Here is a 19,662-nt window from a genome sequence, read left to right as displayed (position 1 = left end):
TTATAATGCCTAAAATGTATTGAGCACTTACTGTGTGTCAGGCACTGTGTTAAGGTCTTTCCATGCATTATTTTATGTAATCAGCACCACAACCAATGGGGTTGGTGCTTTTATTTATTCACATACTATAGGTGCGGAAGTGGGCTCAGAGAGACGAATCACCTCCCTTAGAGTCACATTAGTGATGGCAGAGCTCGGATATGAACCCAGCTTGTCAGGTGCCTACACCCATGACCTGCTGTTACGCATTACTTTTCAGTAAATACAGTTTTCTGTAAGGACACACAGGGAAGTAAACAGCAGGCAAAGAGGACAAGAAAGGAAAAGTGAAGATAATTCATTAATATTCAGGATTCGACAGTGTTTATAGTTCTGTAGCTGCTTCACAGACAGCATAATTCCACTGGTGCACCATGCAAATGACTATGTACCCCATCTCTGCCTTTCTCGGCCGCCTCTTTCTTCTCTCTCCTTTCCTTCTGTTTCCCTTGTGACTTCAACTGCCTCATGACTTCTTCACTTTGTGTATTTGTTCTTCTCTGCTTCTATGTCACTGTCTGGCCTCCAGATTCTCTCTCAATGTCTCCCAGTTGCAGTCCTCTAGGTAGAGTAGATGGTTGAGTTGGCCTAGCTCCGTTTATTACCGATGGCTGCACATTAGGGTGCCTCACCTTGGAGGCTCATGGCCAGCCCTCGGTTGTCTGCCTCTGGATCAGGCACCAAGCCTTGGATCGTTCAGCCAGGGCCAGGATCACATTGTACAAACCATAGATACTTTTTGTAAGACCCCGCAGAATGGGGCCGTAAATGGGACTTGAACTCCTAGGCTTCTTAAAGAGGGCAATGAAAGCCCAAAGTCTTCGTAAGACCTGTCTGGCAAAAACGGTGAAATTTTCAAAAAGATTTTTAGTGTGTCTGTCATAAAAAATTTAAGATCATAAGATTAAAGCTTCAGCAAATGAAAATATTTGCTAAGGGAAGTTCCTAGCAACAAAATGGCAAGTTATGAAATCTACACATATCTGGGGAAATTCAAACATTTTCTTTCCAATGTCCTTGATTAGGTCAGGACATAAAATTTAAAGCAAATTTGTAGGTACAGCAATAGTGCTGCGTTCAACATCTAATTAGATTTCTTACTGTTTTCCTATACTTACAAACATTTATTAAATATGTAAGAAGGCAGATTTTAAGCTTCCATACATTACCTATTAAATTATAATTGAGTTACAGTCCTGTGTACTTCCCTTCTAGTCCTTTAATATCTTATTATTCATAATTTAGCAGACACTCAATAAATGATATTTCCTAATTAGTCAGCTCTGATACCAATTGAGAAGAAAGTGAAAGTCCAAGAATCTTTTCTATAATACAGAGTTAAGGAGAAGTAATGCTATTTTTTGATATCTTATGCCTTAATTTCATCTTCTCTGGGTCAAAATAAGGGAATTGCTATTATAAAATTTTATGTCATTCTCTCTTGTTTGTTTCCATTCACATAGTTTCTTAGCTATATCTTTTACCAAAGAAAATATAAGTATGCAGGAAAAAAAAATCTTTGATTTTGCTTTCCGTTTGTCTTCTTTTTTGAGGGCTCCAATACTGCATTTGAAGTCCTAATCAAGCTCTAGTTTAGTCCTATTTTAATCCTTCTACTTGAGAAGTTGGGCTCTAGAACCCTTATTAAGTTGATGAAAGACTACAAAACAAAATTAGGGGCCCTGTGAAGAGAAGGGATCAAACCTGTCCATGAACTTCTTTGTTAGTAGTTGAATTTTAGAAGTGACCTTCTTGTCCTGTCCGCTCACACGAACACTAGGTCTGGAGAAATTGTCTTCATCCCCATGGTCCTTCAGCTTGCTAGTAGCTTGATACTATAAAATTAGAAGCTAGTAGCATTTTGATGTCTTCAAATATTTGCATAAGTCATCAATTTGAGTTAACAAGTTGCTTTTATATATGACTTGTGAATTCAATCTCGTGATTATTCTATGCACACGTGCTTTCCCGAGCTCATGTGTACACATGCACACACGATGTCTTACAGTTAGCTTTATTATGAAAAATTATTTCCAGAGGTGACCAACCACTGGGATCAGTTAACAGTATGGCTCTTCCTCAATGCTTTACAGGTTACTGAAGAAATCACTCCTGATGCTCCATTCAGGCCATTTTGACCACATCATTTTCTTCTTTTCTAACTTTTAACTCATGGAAATCCCATGGCATGAGGAACCCATTTTGAGAAGTGTGTTACAGCAACTTTTGAAATGTAGGAAGCTAAGCAATTAGTGTCAGATTTTCCCATGTGGAAAAAAATAAGAAAAGTTAATATATATTACAGAGTTAGTTTAGGAGGTTCTGTACTGGTGGTATATTATATAAATGATCATTTTTGACAGAGCTACACAGTCCTCTGTGGGAAAACTTTGTGCTGTCTTTAAGTCATTAATTGCATATGGCACAGTTTATCTCTTAACTTTTTTTTCTATTTTGGTTTCCAGTGTATTTTAAAAGCTTTTGAATTTATAAAGTATCTTTGGAAATTTACAGCAATGAAGAGTTTACCAAATATAGTACATTTAATGGGAAAACCAAGTAAAACTCAGATGTAATCTTAAGGTGTTTTTGTGGATTTCATATACTAGTCTTAAAGAGGCTCATTGGTTTCTATTTTTTATGATTGAATTTAATTGGTTTCAGTATCAGATTAAAGTTTAATAATAAACATGTGATTAGTTGCCATCTGTCAAGCAGTGTGCTAGGTGCAAAAACACTGTCTATGCTCATGTAATCTGTACATACACCCTGTGAGGAATTATGATCCTCACAGGATAAGGAAAGAGAGTCTCACAAAAACTATGATTCATACATAAATATGTGACTAACCAGTGACATTGTAGGGATTATAAATCAAGATATCTGAACCTCAACTCTATTATACTTTTTAATAAAATTAATTTATAAGAAGAAAATCTTGAAAATACTACCTTATACACATTGTCTTGATTGTTGGAAAATCAGCAGTCTGGTTCATTAAAGGAAGATACTGTTGCTGACTCATTAAAGGAAGGTGATGTAGGATGTGGATTAGTGCCATGGACTTTGGAGTCAGGCCAACATGGGGCTCTTTGGCCATGGAGAAATGTCATGACTTTGAGTGAAGTTTTATTCTGTTTTGTTTTGTTTTACTTCCAAGCCTCAGCTTCTTCATCTACCTAATGGTGATAATAAAACATGTTTCATAGGGTTGTAGCAAGAATTGACTATAATACTGAAGGTAGAGCATTTAGCAGAGGACTCAGCAGATAGTATAGATTCTTGGTAGCTATTGGTAGTAGTAAGAGCAGTAATATAGGAAGGTGATATACAAATTAGTTAAAGAAAGATTCTCATTGTTGTGTTCAGGGACATATAGAAACTTTTTTATTAATAAAATCATATTGATCTCACAGAAGATTTTTAGTGATAAACAGCCCTTGAATAGTATATATAACTTTATGTGATGTTTTTAAAAGTATTTTAAAATATGGAGTCAGATTAGAATATTTTCAGTTTAAGGCCATATTTTTATTAGTATTGCTAGCAGAATGGGGATAGTGGCATGAGTAAGTTCTAGATAGTTGAAGAGTCCCCAATACTTTTTAAAAAAAATATATACAAAAATAATTATATATATTTTTTGAGTCATTGAAAAAAAATTATATAACTAATTTATGGTAGAGAGGTTTGCCTTTTAGAAATATTGCTGATACATGGATTCTCAATTGGGACTATTCAGGATCAATCTCCAGTTACATACTTATATACATACATAGGTATCCAACTAAAGATTGATTGTATTAAAATAAAATGAAGTTTTTCAAAATCTAAGGATAATCATAGAGCTTCACTTTTTTTATTTCCTGTAGATATTTTAAGGTACTCCCCATGTAGGCTTGGTCTATAAACATCAAAGTATTTAAAGTGATAACCTTGAATATTTGTGTGTATGCTATGAAGTCAACAAAGTAGGAAGAACCTGGTGCAAAAATATGAATTTTAACTATAGAGTCTTTGCAGATTTAATCTGTAATGAAAATGAAATAGATAAATGTAGGAATGGTTCATCCTTTTAGGATAAGCTAAATTTTTGTTTTCTGGAACTGACTTTTGAAAATTGTATTTATATTAAATAGGATTAAATAGACTCAAAAAGGAAAAATTTCCATTTGTAAACATAAAGGGATAATATGTGTGTGTATGTGTATGTACATGTATGTTCTAGTTTATTTATACCATCATCATCCTTTTAACTAAGTAGTGAATTTTAATGTTTTATCCTTTAGATCTTCACTATATGATCTATCTTGTAGCAAAACCATCTGAATTCAAAGTATAATCTCATTTTCACTTCTTTTCTCAGATGATGAAACATGCTTGGAATAATTATAAAGATTATGCCTGGGGATTAAATGAACTTAAACCTATATCAAAAAAAGGCCATTCGAGCAGTTTGTTTGGTGAGTAGATTATACTTTGATTTCTTAGTGACAGTAACTTCTTTCCAATTGCCTGAACTACTGATAAATGGAAAGAACTTTGTGTGACCCCCCCAGCCCATGTTGTTAGGAAACTTGCACACCTGATGAAGTTATCTGCAAGGACTGTGCACAGTGTGTCCTTCAGGTAGAACAGCAGCTGCACATAAGAATGACCTGAGTAACTTTAAAAATTGCTGATGCCTGGGGCATACTTCCAAATATTCTCACTTAAAGGTTATGGGGTGCAACATCAGAATTTTGGGCTGCCTAAGTGATTCCCAGCAGAGGAGCATTTGGTTGTCAGCATTAACTGCTTCCTGTCAGTTAAAAACTGTGTCTTTATAGATACGGTGGCCAAAGCAAACAGCCGTGGTGATCTTCACTGTATCTTGACTTTGACTGTAGGTTTCTCCTGTTTGTACTACGGAAGAGAAAGTGATGATGGATTAGCCAGTTATTTGAATTTCCATTTATCCACTTTTGCATGCTTTATTGCATTTGGTCCTCACAGCAACTCTTTGTGATAGGTACTGTGGGTATTAATAACATTCCCATTTTGGGAGTAAAGAAGCTAAATAACCAGAAGAATCTGATGGATTCTTTGGGTCACAGAGCTATCCAGTGCCCTTCCTACTTCACTTGACTTCTTTCTGACACCCCCCCCCCCCAAATTTGTCTGTAAGTAACAGGATGAAGGGGATGGAATCTTACTGTGGGACTTCTGAATTCACCAACAGAATACATGACTTTCCAAATCTTTAACTGAAAATGTTAAATAGTATCAATTCATATAACAAATAACAGTTTCAGCTGACATTATTGAACACTTTATGTTTACCAATGGTCATTCATGCATCATCTCCTTTATCTTCATTAGTATACACTTTTTATAAGTGATAAAAATGAGGCTCAGAGAACAGCTTTCCCACAGATAGCCACTTCCTAACTGGCTGAGCTGGGACTTGAACCCTGGTGTGGCTGACACCATGTTCCTAATCATGACACCATGCTTTTCCATTTATTCAGGACCTTCCATGTGTTTGGCTCCACTTCCAGCCCTGGTGCTAATGAAAATACTACAAGTCTTTGCAGAGTTTGTGGCCTAGGGCAGAACACATATGTATAAATAGGGAATTATGAAAAGCACTAGGTGGTTCAGATGAAGTACTGAGGAACTAGTAGGATCTCAGATAGGGAGAAGAGCATTGCAGGGGGTTGCAAGAACAGGTATGGAGAGCTGGGAAAAACAGAAGAAAAGAGGCTGGTTGGTTGGTCTATCACAATGACACAATTTGGAGATGAGAAGAGTAGTGGCAGTAGAAGGGACTTAAGACATTTCTAAAATAGTGTTCTCAAGACCCAGTGACCAGTTAACATGGGTGATAAGAGATACAAATTGAAGAGGAAAACTAAAACTTCATGATGAGTCAGATGCCTTTATTTTTTCATTGTTTATTATAACATTTTTTATTAACTTCATTTTTGCTTTTACCTCTATGAAAGTTGTTTGTACCATTAAGAAATCATTTATGTGTTAAATTGCTATAATCTTTATGAAAGAGATTATTTGGTTCTCTGTTAATACATTGATTTTCTTTAAATTTATTATTGAACGTTAAAAACATACTCGTTTTTGCCATACCTTTTTTTTTTTTACAATTTTCATTGACTTCTTCAGTAAAAGCAGTTTTCATCATCCAGATAAGAACTTCCTCTTTTTTTTTCTTTTTTAATAAAAAAGAGCTTCAGGTATTAGTATAAGGGAATAAAATATTAATAATCCAAACGATATTTATATCACTCCCTCTTTAAATTAAAATGGGATACATAAGGATTTTCTTACTATAGTAATACCAATATAGTGGGACTTGTTACAAAGAAATATAAAGTTTGCATTTTATAGATGAGGAAAACTTAAATGACTTCTTTAGTTTACTATTCAGTCAGGTTTCTTATCTGTGAATAATATGTAGTCCTGTGTGTTCTCCAAGCACACTGGACAGAAGACAGGAAAATTTAAGTTCCTTACCACCTGACTTCTTAGGAAATGGTTCTTAGCTTGAGAGGTTATTCTGAGTTTTGACCTTGAAAATGATATTGTTTTTTTGAGGAAGTATTAGTTATTAAACATCTAAATCTTCCCAATCATTAGCCATTGGGGATCCCCCTTTAAGACTGTTTCCTTTACATGGTTTCTTTCCAGTTAAGATGAACCTTATGTCTGTTTCCCAGGGAGAGTAAGACTGGTTACTTCATTAACTTAAGACAATTTCAGTGAACATAAAAAATTATCTCAAGTATTCATGATCTCCCAATTCTACTTTAAATAGGAAACTAGAACTATGATCTCAAGATTTCAGAGATAGAAAAGATTTCAAGTAGACCTGCACCTCAAAGAGAAATATTTTGTGCTTGACCAATTGTGCTCAGTGTAAAGCTAAAATATAAGAAGTAAAAATATTTACTTAAAGCTCCTAATGACTTAGAAATGAGATATCAGTGAAAACATAAATCCATTATTATATTTCCAAATGCCCACTTTAAACTATTCCCCCCATGTCGCCCTGAATCCATAGTGCTATTTTTCAAAAAAGTTATATTTTAAAAAAAACTGAATTACAATAAATGTGTTATGAAATGAATGTCCAGGATTTTTCTCCTTATTGTTAGATAAGATTTAGAATTACTTTATATTTATTTGAAAATTAAGCATTTTAATATTCTGTTACTTATAGTTTTCTAATAATTTCTCAATTTTGTATTTGAAAAGAGTGTGCCAATGAAATAATTTCTATTTATATTAATAGATTTGGTCTTTGATTATTCAGAACACTATCTATAGGAAGTATAGAACCCAGTCTTTCTGCAGCCATTCATTGGGCATCATTGTCACAATTGTGCAGGGATGCCATGAGGCACGTGGAGATGAACAAGACATGACTTCTCTGTTCTAAGAAAGCTTACAGACTAAAAGAGATGCACACAAGTAATTTTAATACAAGACAGAAAGTGATGAGTGCTAGAGCAACATAAAGTCTCCATGTCACTGGAATTCAGAGGAAATAAACCACAGAGTCAGGACTGGTTAGGTGGGGCTGGGGGGAGAGTTAGGATTAGTTAGGTTTCATAGAGGGGGTGAAATTTCATTTTAGAGTACTGGTTTCTTAGAGCTATCACTAAACAATTTTTAGTGTAATTATATTTAGACAGTTTTGCATAGGTGCACTTCGATGTAATTACATTAAATTTAATATGTATGTTGCTCCTTTGTTTTAGGCCTATTCTTTTCTTGCTAGAGAATGCAATCACAAATGGAATTTCTAGAGGTTTATTATCTGCAACTCAGAAGAAACTTTAAAGATTAGTGCATCAGCCTGTACAGTCTGTGATAATTTTCAGTTTGGATTTGGTGCGGTTTTTGTATTTTCTTTCCTTCGCCAAAAGAATTGTAAACTGTGCAATGTTACTTGTATTAGTCCATTTCTGTTGCTTATTACAAAATACCTGGAACTGAGTAATTTATAAGAAAATGAAATTTATTCCTTACAGTTTTCGAGGCTGGGAAGTCTAAAGTCCAGGGAACACATCTGCCAGAGGCCTTGGTGGTGACAGTGACCCAGGGGTCTCACATGGCAGGATGGCAGAGCAGAGAGAGAGATACTCTCATGTGCCCTCCTTTTAAAGCCCTAAGAACCATGCCCATGACCACCATTATTAATCCATTCACTATGGTGTGGTACTACAATCTAATCACCTCTTCAGGGCCCCACCTTTGAATGTCCCTAATAGGATTTCCCACTTACTTAACAGTCACAGTAGGGATCAAACTTTTAATACATAAAATTTGAGGGGCACAATTCAATCCGTATCATTACTGCTTGTTAATAAATATTGTAATACTCTCTCTCTTTCCTAGATATGGTCAATTTGCATATATATCTGTCAAAAGTATTTTACCAAATAAATTTTCTCATGTTTTCAGGTAACATCAAAGGTGCAACTATAGTAGATGCCTTGGACACACTTTTTATTATGGACATGAAAAATGAATTTCAAGAAGCAAAATCATGGATTGAAAAAAATTTAGATTTTAATGTGGTAAGTTAAATAAAAGTTGCTAATTCAGTCTTTAATTCTTAATTAACATGGATAAATTCTATAGTAGCACATTATTGTATTTTAATGTACCTTAGCGGAAACAAATATGTCTTTAATTCTAACACAGGTCTAGGTGGCTTCATTGCTCATGTTTTTATCTGTGCCATGGTGCACCTAGCAGCAGCAGCCACTTTCCCAAACATAAGGCTTCAAACTTTGTTGATCAGATACTCCTATCAGTAAAAAATTTTGACAGTATATATATAGAGAGAAATAGATAAATAGTATAGATAGAGAGTACATATATATATGGATAGATAGATATGTGCTCTCGTTCTCAGCAAATACTTCAAGACCATCGTTGTACAGTGGGGGAAAGATTCAGAATTAAGGATAGTGGATACTTCTAACAGTTCTTGATAATTTTGATTGGGTGGGACTACATCTTACCAGATCTAATTTGATAGTCATTGTTTAAGCTCATCATGATGTTGACAAAGAACTTGTTCTAAGAAAAGGAAGTGTGTTGGCCCTGGCATTTCTTAGTCATTCACTGTGTTTGAATTATTGGTATTGTTTTTAATCTGAGATTACTTTGCAGAAATCCTTATAAGCCTCTTCTCTGTCTGTTAAGCATTTGATAATATCTCTAAATCCCCATAACAAGGCACAAATAATGTGTTATATGTTGAAAATGGACAAAGAATGAGGCTTCCCTGCCCACCCCTCTGCTTTGTGGCAGTCTTGTTTTCCCAGAGACCAAGTGAGGACAACAGTGTCACTCAGAATATTAAAGATCGGTGAAACTAAGTCTTTTCCCCATCTCTTTGGGTTAAAAACACATATAAATTAAAAGTTTTATTATTTTGTTCCTATTCCTCTAATTAATTGCTGTATATACCATGTTTGGGAGACCTTAAGGACAGGCAGATGAGTCTACGTTTAATCTGCCTGATAACTGAATCTGGAATATAAAGGAGATAATATTCCACTATAAAGGGACCCTGGAGATCAATGTGTTAAGACCTTTTATTTTAAACATGAGAAAACAGGCATAAGGAGCTAGTGATTTACTCAAGGTTATAAAGCTTGATAGGAATGACATTCGATAGCTCTGATATAACTGATAGAACTAAGTATGAAAAATTAAAGCAATGGAAAAAATTACATTTCCTTTTTGCAGGTTCTCTTAATAATACTTTTGTCTTGTTATTATAAATAAATTCAACTACCTACTTTCAAAAACCTACAGATTTATCTTCAGCTGTATATGAGATTGATTGTTCTCTCTCTCTCTTTCTCTCTGTCTCTTTAAGAAAGGGTGGGGGGATAGTAACTAGAGTCCTCCAAAATCTAATGATGGAAGACAGGAAGTAGACTTTAATAATACTAGACCTGTGAATAGTGTCCAAGTTCCTTATTAATCCTTGTGTTGGTCTGTCTGATAATTATAGCATTGTTGCTCCAAACCTCCTCAAATACTGCAGCAATTCCTTACTTTCATGGCCAGTGGTAGTCTGAAGAGCTCTGGACTTCGGGTGGGGGTGGAAAGTGGGGAGCAGTTTTATTTAAAAAGACTAAGCACAGAGGTCTCTCAAGGTAACAGACCATGTTACTGTAATAGAAGGCAGTTGGCTGGCCTCAGACCACCACTGGATGACATAAATGTGTTCCATGGGCTGAGGAGACCTGTGCGAAAGCAGAATGAATCTAATAGAGAATATCACAGTATGCAGAAGAGACCAGCAACCAGTTACCTGGCTTCCTTACTTGTAAGATGAAGGGATTGGACTAGCTTTGAATGATTGCTAAGATACTGAACTTTGAAGTTTTGTTTATTTAAAATTTTATATTTGTTTTTTGATAAGATTTTGTTCAATTAGTTGACAGTCCATTTTAGGAATGTTCATAATAATCTTGGGCTATACCTTTAAAATATACTTTATACTATAGCCACAGGTCTCAAATTTCTGTTTATTATTCTATTTTTAATGTAAGAGGTATTGAAACATTTGTTGCAGTTCTCTCTTTGGGTATTACCATATTTTCCTTTGTTAAAAATATAAGTTATCAATAATATCCAAATGATAGTGCTTTCCATATTAAAAATAGCAACATATAAATTCAGGAAAGGTATATTGATTTATTCTTCTAATCATTACATCATAAAGTTCTTCAGCTTACTCTTTTCTAGTCGGTTTTAATATATTTATTACGTGTGAGAATTTGTCTTATATTCACCTGTTCTACCTAGAGATTCAAGTGATTATTTCAACAATTATATGATTTTCCTTTAAAAAAACATTGAAGGAAAAAGAGAGAAAAATTATTTAATTTTTATGGATAACATGTAGTGTAATTCCAGACTGGATATATTATTGCTTGTATTTAAATTGACACTTTTCCCTGGTGAGGTATTTTAATCAACAGTGTGAGAGTATTGTAAAAAAAAAAAAAAAAAAAAAAAAATTAGTGTGTCCAAATTTATTGCAAGGGACAAGTAAAAATGAAACTGAAACAAGCACTATTGTTGAGAGTTGGTTTATCCTACGGTGCTCCTAAGTGTAAAGAAATCTTAGTCAAGAATAAATTTGTTTATATGTGAAATATTTAATTTATATCACTTAAAAGTGTAAAGTAAATGCTTTTTCTTGGTTTGTATTGTCATTAGCTAAAACTCATTTTCTTTTCATTAAGGCTTAGCAAGTTGATTCATTTTGCATACTTTGTAGCACAAAGTTCAAATCATTTTAATAACAGGCTTAAAATAAATCACTTGGATAATATGTTCAGGGGTGTAGAAGCAAGGGCTTTGTGGATGGAGCTTTGTGTATAGTTCAGTTATCTATAGCTGCACGTAGATATTGGCAGAAAACCCTAAGGTAGACTCTGTGGATGAGTTCTCTGATTTTAATTCAAAGTAATCCTAGGACAAAGAATCTAAAACTGATTCTTGGTTATTTATTATTCATTCACTCATGTATTAATTATTTATTAAGTACCTTCTCAGGATTAGGTACTTATCCTTATGGAGCTTCTAGTCTAACAGGAAAAGTAGTCAGGGTACCCTAGCTACAGCAGGGTTGTCTAAGGAAGGAAGAAAAGAGAGTGGAAACTACTTTTTAATGAGTACCTGATACTTACCACGTATTATGCTAGATGATTTTTTTTTCATAGGTTATGTCATTCAATCTTTGTGACAACCATACAGGCTAAGTATTTTCCCTATTTTTATCCATGAAGAAGTGGTTAATTAATCTGCCTAAAATTAGGCAGCAAGTAAAGGCTGTGGTTTGAACATGGTCCGTCTAACTCAATGATCCTGTTTTTTATATTGGAAAGGAAATGCAGAGTTGAGAAATATATAAACAACCAGGAAATTTGAGTCTTCTAAGGATAGGCATGTTATCTTAATATCATAGTACTCATTAGTATATCATTCAATAGACATTCAATAAAAGTTTGTTAAAAGAATGAGAAGTTAAGCTATCTTGTCCTACTTCTCAACAGACTGTGCTATACTCAGCTGGAAGATGAACTGACAGGGCGGAAGGATAGCTGTCATGTTTTTGTATATGTCATATATATTTTTTATATGTGTCATTTTTATATAGTTAGAGATGATCTGGAGTTCAAGTACAGTGGATCTATCTGTGTTTGCCTAACCTACTTCCAGAACAGATTTGTGGTTTTTTCTGATATAAGATAATTAACATAAGACCAAATCGTCAAGGATTTCCTATTTGGGCATTTCTTAACTGGCACTTTAAAAACATATTGATTACCTAGATTCTTATATGAAAAATATTTAAAACTGTCCTCAGTAACAAATTTTGTAGAATATGTAGCATTGTTCTCCAGATAACAGTTTTATTTTATATGAGTATAAACCAATGCTATTAAAATTATCCTTAAAAAGCATTTTTCTACACTGAGGTAGAAAAGTTAAGAACTTGATATGAGAGGCAGTACTTTGAGAATAACAAAGGATAGATGATTAGCTTGCTACAGACTCTAACTGGTAACACACTAAAACTGTGATCTTTAGCAAGCACCTAGATTGTGACTTTGGTTGTAATGAACACCTTATGTTTTGAATAGTAGAACTACTGGTGGCAGAGGTGAGTTTTTTAAATTAAAAAATCCATACTGTTTATCCAGTTTGAATGCCATCCTACTTTTCAAGAAAATAAGCTGTAGGATTCCCTGTAGGAAGGATATAAGTTGACTTCAAGAAGCAACTTTGTGTCTTCTCAAATGCCTACATGAGCACTTGGCTTAGGTTCAGAGTCCCATGCCATAGAGAGTGAAAGAAGTGACTTTTGCCTTCGTATTGACCCTGAGAAAGGTCTGTTTTAGAGCAGTATTACATCCCCCGATGGGTACAGGAACCTAAGTTAATTATCCTGTTGAATGGAGTTATTCAGTATTTTCCATCTGAGTGCTGAGGAATACCTGCCAACAGTGATGATTTGGGTTTTGGCTATAAGAGGGTACTGAACTGTTCTCTCTGGTTTCAATCAGTTGGGCTGCTACTTGAGACGTTTCTGGAACCATGTGGTAAAAACCACCTATTAAAATAGAGAAGACGGTTATTTGCCTATCTTTGTGGCCCAGAGAACTTGTACTTTGTTAGTAGTCTGAAGAGATTTATCATGTTAATTATGAAACTAAAAGCTGCTAGGACACTGTCATACTGTTACACTATGAAATACAGATGGGCCCTCTCTTACCATGGTTCCACTTACAATTTTTCTACTTTACAGTGGTGCAAAGTTGATGCATACTCAGTAGAAACTACTTTGAATTTTGAATTTTCATCTTTTCCCAGGCTAGAAATAAGTGGTACGATACTCTTACATGAGATATTCCATACTTTCTTATACCATAGACTTTGTGTTAGATGATTTTGCCCAAATATAGGCTGATATAAGTGTTCTGAACCCTTTAAGTTAGGTTAGACCAGACTATTCAGTAGGTTAGGTGTATTAAATGCAAGTTCTACTCACGATAGTTTCAACTTATGATGGGTTTATCAGGATGTAGCCCTATCCTAAGTAAAGGAGCATCTCTATTGCAATTTAATCTGTTAAAAGGAATTTTGTACTTAATCTTCAAAGTGTAATACAACACACACTTTGAAGTACCATTTATACATAAAGGTGTACACTAGGCCTAAGCATAAGCAAGGCTTATAGGCAGTTATCTACTTTAATCAATGGCTTTGAAGAATCTCATGTTGTTTCCAATATGTTTCTCAGTAAGATAAAGCATAGTTATATATGTTAATAGTGGAGCAGTTGTTATTAAGCATAGTTACTGCATTGGATTATGGTAGAGCAGTTATTATTAAAGCTTGATTGTCTCGTGTATAATAATAGCCTGAGAACCCCAGGTTTATAGTTCACTGAGTAGAAAGCTGACAGGAACTTTGGAGGAAAAGGTAGCACGGGAGTAGTCCCTGATTTCAGGGATCAGAGAATAGCCCTTTAAAATAAAATTAAATAAAATAAAAAGACCTATTATACTTTGAGTTTACCCTGAAAATCACTCAGAATAGAATTTAAATATTTCTTAAAAGTGTTTTTCTAAAAGATCTTTTTCAGTTTAATGCAATCAGTCAGATCTCCTTTGCTGTGTGGAATCATAAGATAACAAGGAGAATTCTGTTCTGTTATAAGTTTCATTCTAAATAACCATTATAAGGCTTGAAGGTTTAAAGAAACAATTTATCCATTCCTCAGGGAAAACTTGGCTCTCTATAGTCCCTCAAGCAAGAGGAAACTGTAGCTGAATCTGCTCCAAAAACCTGAATTTGTTATTGTCATGGTCAAGCCTGTTACTTCATTTACATCGGTTAAAATCAATCATTTTATAGATAATTTGGTGAATATGTTACTTATAAATGTATAATCTAATAAATTTTTTGAATTGTTTAAAATCCTATCTTGTCAAGGGGAAGGAGGTTGTTCTCTCAGGTACTCATTTTGAAACAGATTTTGAAGTGTTCACTTTTCCACCCACATGCCCAGATAGGATTAAATTCTTCATGTTCATGAGCTCATGATATGTTGATTTGTCTTTTTTTTTGGGGGGGGGGATCAAACCCTGCACCTTGCTGTTATCAGCACCGTGCTCTAACCAACTGAGCTTACCAGCCAGTCCCAGTGATATGTTGATTTGTCTTTTTTTTGGGGGGGGGATCAAACCCTGCACCTTGCTGTTATCAGCACCGTGCTCTAACCAACTGAGCTAACCAGCCAGTCCCAGTGATATGTTGATTTGGAGGAAGCCTTTCCCAGCAGAGAGATGGAGCACGGTATTAAGGATTGGGGGAGGGGAGCATACGAAATAATTTATAAAAGAATATAGTAATTCTCAAATACCAGACCCTATAGAGAAGGAAACCTTTGAAATGACTGAAAAGGAATTCTGAGCAACAATTTTAAGGAAGCTCACTGAGATACAAGAAGACTCAATTAAATAACAATGAAATGAGAAAAAAAAAAATCCAGGATATGAAGGGAGAAATTTACAAAGAGATTAATACATTTTAAAAGGATGTAGCAGAACTCACGGAACTGAAAAATTCACTCAGTGAAATAAAAAACACAGCCAAGAGCTTAAGTAGCAGGCTAGATTAAGCAGAAGAAGGAATTTCTGATATTGAAGATAGACTTTTGAAATAACCCAGGCAGACAAAAAAAAAGAAAAAAGAATTTTAAAAAATGAAGAAAATCTAAAAGAGCTAGCAGACAACCTTAAATACACAAACATTTGAGTCATGGGTGTTTCAGAAGGGGAGGAGAAAGGAAAAGGCATGGAAACCTATTCAATGAAGCAATAACAGAGAACTTCCAGGTATAGGGAGAAACACAGACCTTCCAGTCCAGGAGGCTTGAAGATCCCCAGACAGATTCAAGCCATAAAGATCCTCTCCAAGACATTATAGTCAAACTGGCAAAGCTCAAAGACAAAGAGACAATCTTAAAAGAAGCAAGAGAAAAGCATCAAGTCAACTATCAGGGGATCCCTACCAGACTAACAGCAGACTTCTCAATAGAAACTCTACAGGCCAGAAGAAAATGGGATGATATATTCAAAATCTAAAAGAAAAAACTTCCAGCCAAGGATACTATACCCAGCCAGGCTGTCCTTCAGAAATGAGAGAGAAATAGTGTATTTTCCAGACAGACAAAAACTGCAGGAGTTCACCACCACATGACCAGCCCTACAAGACATCCTCAAGCAGTCCGGCATCTGGAATCTGAAAAATGATAATCATTACCACAAATACACAAGAAAGAACAAAACCCACTTATAAAACAAAAATGCAAATGAGAGAGAAACTTTTCTGTGGTGGTAAATCTTACCGCCACAAAAAAACCATAATTACAACGAAACAAAAGCAAACAAACTTTCGGTCTCTTTGGTAGATGATAGGGAAACAATTCATTTTTCAAAAACTAGTAAGTAAAAGGGAAGAGTCAAGCGTTTATCCTGGCTTTCCTATATGAATTGTTCCTCAGGATAACCATAAATAGCTGAGAAGGGAACTCATCTGTCTATTGAAGTATCCCAGCTAGTAAATAAAGAGGGAATAAAATAATTAGAATATGGCATTTTGCAAACCTCTATTGAAATAGTGGATCTAGCAAATGGTCATCAATGTCTGCTGGCATCACAGAGAGATGATCAGATAATGGGCCTCCTGTAGTAAGAACATATAACTCTGAAGCCAAATCTAACGTGAGGGGGACCAAGCCTCAGGATCCAGCAGCCAGTCACCAGGAAATGCAGAGGATGGTGGAGCATGTAAAATGAAGCCACTGGGATGGAGCCAGCAAAACCAGACCCTGGGAAACTCGAGGGGTAAAAGGGAAAAAATTAGATGAAGGGGAACCTATAGATTATAAGAAACAAGAGAGCTGATATAGCAACCAATGAAACAAGCAGAACTTGTTTGGATCCTGATGTAAACAAATCAGTTTTAAGAAAGAAAGAGGGAAGAGGAGAAAATTGGAGGAATTTATACATGTTTAATGTTTGATTATATTAAAGAATCATTATTGATTTTTAAAATGTTAAAAAACCTTATAAATTAGACTCTTCCATTTTAGCAATCTTTATCACTTTATCTCATAGTTTTGCTTATTTATATAGGAAACCAGAAAGAGGACAAAAACGTTAAGAAAAGGGATAATCTTGAGGTGGAAATTATCAGTCTAAGGCACCTAGGACAGTAATAGAGATTAGTACCAAGGTGTAATTTTTCTATCATTTGTTGTATTCACCTCTTGATTTAAGGTGTGAATTTAGTCATACCACATATTTTATTAAATGTTTAGATGAATCTGGTTAAGTATGTTCTTTGATTTAGTGACCACTGCTAGGAAAATATTGGAATGAAAGAGTCATTTCTCATATCCAGATTTTCATATGGGCAAGCTTTTGGCCCAAAATTTTCAACCTCCATTTGCTTGTCAGTTGTGACATTAATGATTAGGTGCATGTAATTTAAACAAAAGACTGGATCTGCCTCTCAAACTGGCACTAGCATAAGACTGTACTAGAAGCCACAGAATACAGGGACATATTCCTGGGATGCAATCTTACTTAAAGATTTAAGGGGGAAGTTAATTTTGTCTTAAATGAAGCAGACTGCAAAATTCATATTAATTGTGCTGTAGATTGGATGCCCATTGTAACTGTTGAGGGTGGGAAATCCTATTATAGTAATTGAGAGAGGTAGAGCCTTGAAGAGGTGATTAGATTGTAGCATCGTGCTGTAGTGAATGGATTAATAGTGGTGGTCAGGGGTGGTGTGGTTTTGAGGGCTTTAAAAAGGAGAGCGCTTGAGAGGTTAGTCTCTCTCTGCTCCATGATTTTCTGCCATAGTGAGACTCCTGAATCACTGTCACCACTACCACCGCTTTCACCAAATGTGTTCCTTGGACTTTGGACTTCCCATCCTCCAAAACTGAAAACAATAAATTTTGTTTTCTTTGTAAATCACACAGTTCCAGGTATTTTGTTATAAGCAACAGAAACAGACTAATACGAATTGTTAGGATAAACCACACAAGATTTTAGTATTATAGGCTGCTTCATCTACATACTGTACTCTCCCTGCCCTAACCTCTCTTCTGTCATCAGAATAAGTCCCTAGAAAACTTTTAGAACATCTTAAAAGATACAGCATGAATATTAATAGGAGGAGCATATTCATTTAAATTTAATATGATTATTTTAATGGAAATTGGAATGGGAGTTTTATAAAAATGGCCTAAAATCCTCAAATTACAGAAGCTCACTTTTGAAAATCCAGACACAATATACAGTATATCAGCCCAAAAGGAAGTTGGTCAGGATACTGTATTTCAGAAGAGGATTTTTAGCCATTGAGAAATATGACCCCATGTGGGTCAGAGATGAAGAATACTGTGATTCTAGAGTTTTCGATTTTCCAATAATTTTGTGGGAGCTAGGCCTTAGTTTATGTAGGCTGAGCTCCTGCACAGTGATAATGGCAGAAACTGTCTACTAAGTACCCTTCTTGGGCCAGGTATTATGCACAGTGCTTCACATTCATGAACTCTGTGCCTTGTAAAGAATGCATTGTCCCTTTCTACAAATTATAAAACCAAGACTCAGAGAGAATAGGTAAGTTGCCTGTCATCTCACACTCACATAGCTCCCAAACCAGCCTTCTATCCAAGCAAGGTCTTTCTGACTCTAAGCCAGTGTCTTTATAGTCTGTTGCCCTAGTATAGCCCATCAATTTGTTATGCTGGCAGAATTTTTATCTTCTTAAGTGCTTTTGATCTAAGAATCTGTAAAGAATGGCCTAAAGTGTCTAAATTTCAATCTTCTGGCCTAAAATATAATATAACCTAGAGTATTGAAAGAGCTCTCAAATCAAGCTTTCTAAATCATTTAAATTTAACTTTGAAAAACAAAAAAAGGAGGTAGAAAGAATTACATGTTGTAAATTGAAATGTAGTTCTGATTTTCAAAAAGAGAAAGATGGTGACTGGGCACTACTGATGGTGATATGATATTCCTGAGCAATATTTTTAAAGACAGGGACACAGCAATCACTGAAAAACTACATGGATTCACGATCAAGTCAGATCTGCTTCCTGAACAGGCTCACTAGACTAGTAGATTCATGAAATTCAAAAGTCATAGCGACTGACCTTGAACATAGCATTTTGCATGGTCCTCTCTAATATTTTATGGAAAGAACAAGATAAATAAAATTTATATTCTGTAATACATAGCTGGATCAATAACTGGTTGAATAACTATACCCAATAGGTGATTGATGTCTAGCTGAAGATATATTTCTAGTGGTATTTGACATGACTCAGTCCTCTATCTTGCAATAATTTTTATCAGATGTCTGTATAAAGGTCCTGATTATCCACAATTTTCATAAGAGGAAGAAAGGATGCACATGTAATGACCTCATAGCCAGAATAAGGATATAAAATCATCTTAGGCTTCAGTAGGCAGAAATGTGGGGGACTGTTCTCAGGTTGAAAAACTGAAAACCTCAAGTACAAATTGGGAGGAATATGATTCGAGGTTTTAAATTTATTAGATTTTATTATTAGACATTATTACTTTCAGCCATCAGAAATATAGTTGTGTGAACCAAACTAAATTAATGGATTCTCTTCCCTTTTCCTTATCAGTAATTTTGTAGAATATTAAAGCTTTTATCAATATATATATAATACTCATTCAGCGTGATATAACTCAAAGATAAAATATGCCTATTTGGAATGTTTTTAATCAAATTACAATAGGTGCATGTTACAAATTCTGAAATACAATTAAGCATACTCACCAAGCAGTCTTATTTTATGGTGCATTTACCTATCTTTGACCTAGTAATTTTCTCTTCTAACTTGTTTTCGTAATGTTCCTTTGGCAGGAAATTTTTTGAAATATTCATTTTAACTTAAGCAATTACTTAGCTTTGTTAGATCATTATACCTTTCTAGAGAGAGCATGTGGGAATAAAATGTGTTTG

The 19,662-nt window shown here is 34.8% G+C and overlaps 1 protein-coding gene across 1 annotated transcript in view; it reads left to right on the top strand.

The window, feature by feature from the left end:
• Positions 1–19,662, top strand: part of MAN1A1 (mannosidase alpha class 1A member 1) — a 155,836-nt gene that overhangs the window by 37,099 nt on the left and 99,075 nt on the right. Inside the window, exons 2-3 of the mRNA XM_063098401.1 lie at positions 4,406–4,502; positions 8,506–8,621. Coding sequence (XP_062954471.1) covers positions 4,406–4,502; positions 8,506–8,621 — 213 coding nt within the window. The remainder of the gene's footprint in view (positions 1–4,405; positions 4,503–8,505; positions 8,622–19,662) is intronic.

The sequence above is a fragment of the Cynocephalus volans genome, chromosome 5 (genome assembly GCF_027409185.1).
Source record: "Cynocephalus volans isolate mCynVol1 chromosome 5, mCynVol1.pri, whole genome shotgun sequence".
NCBI classification, from domain to species: domain Eukaryota; kingdom Metazoa; phylum Chordata; class Mammalia; order Dermoptera; family Cynocephalidae; genus Cynocephalus; species Cynocephalus volans.
This window is presented reverse-complemented; position numbering and strand designations above follow the sequence as displayed.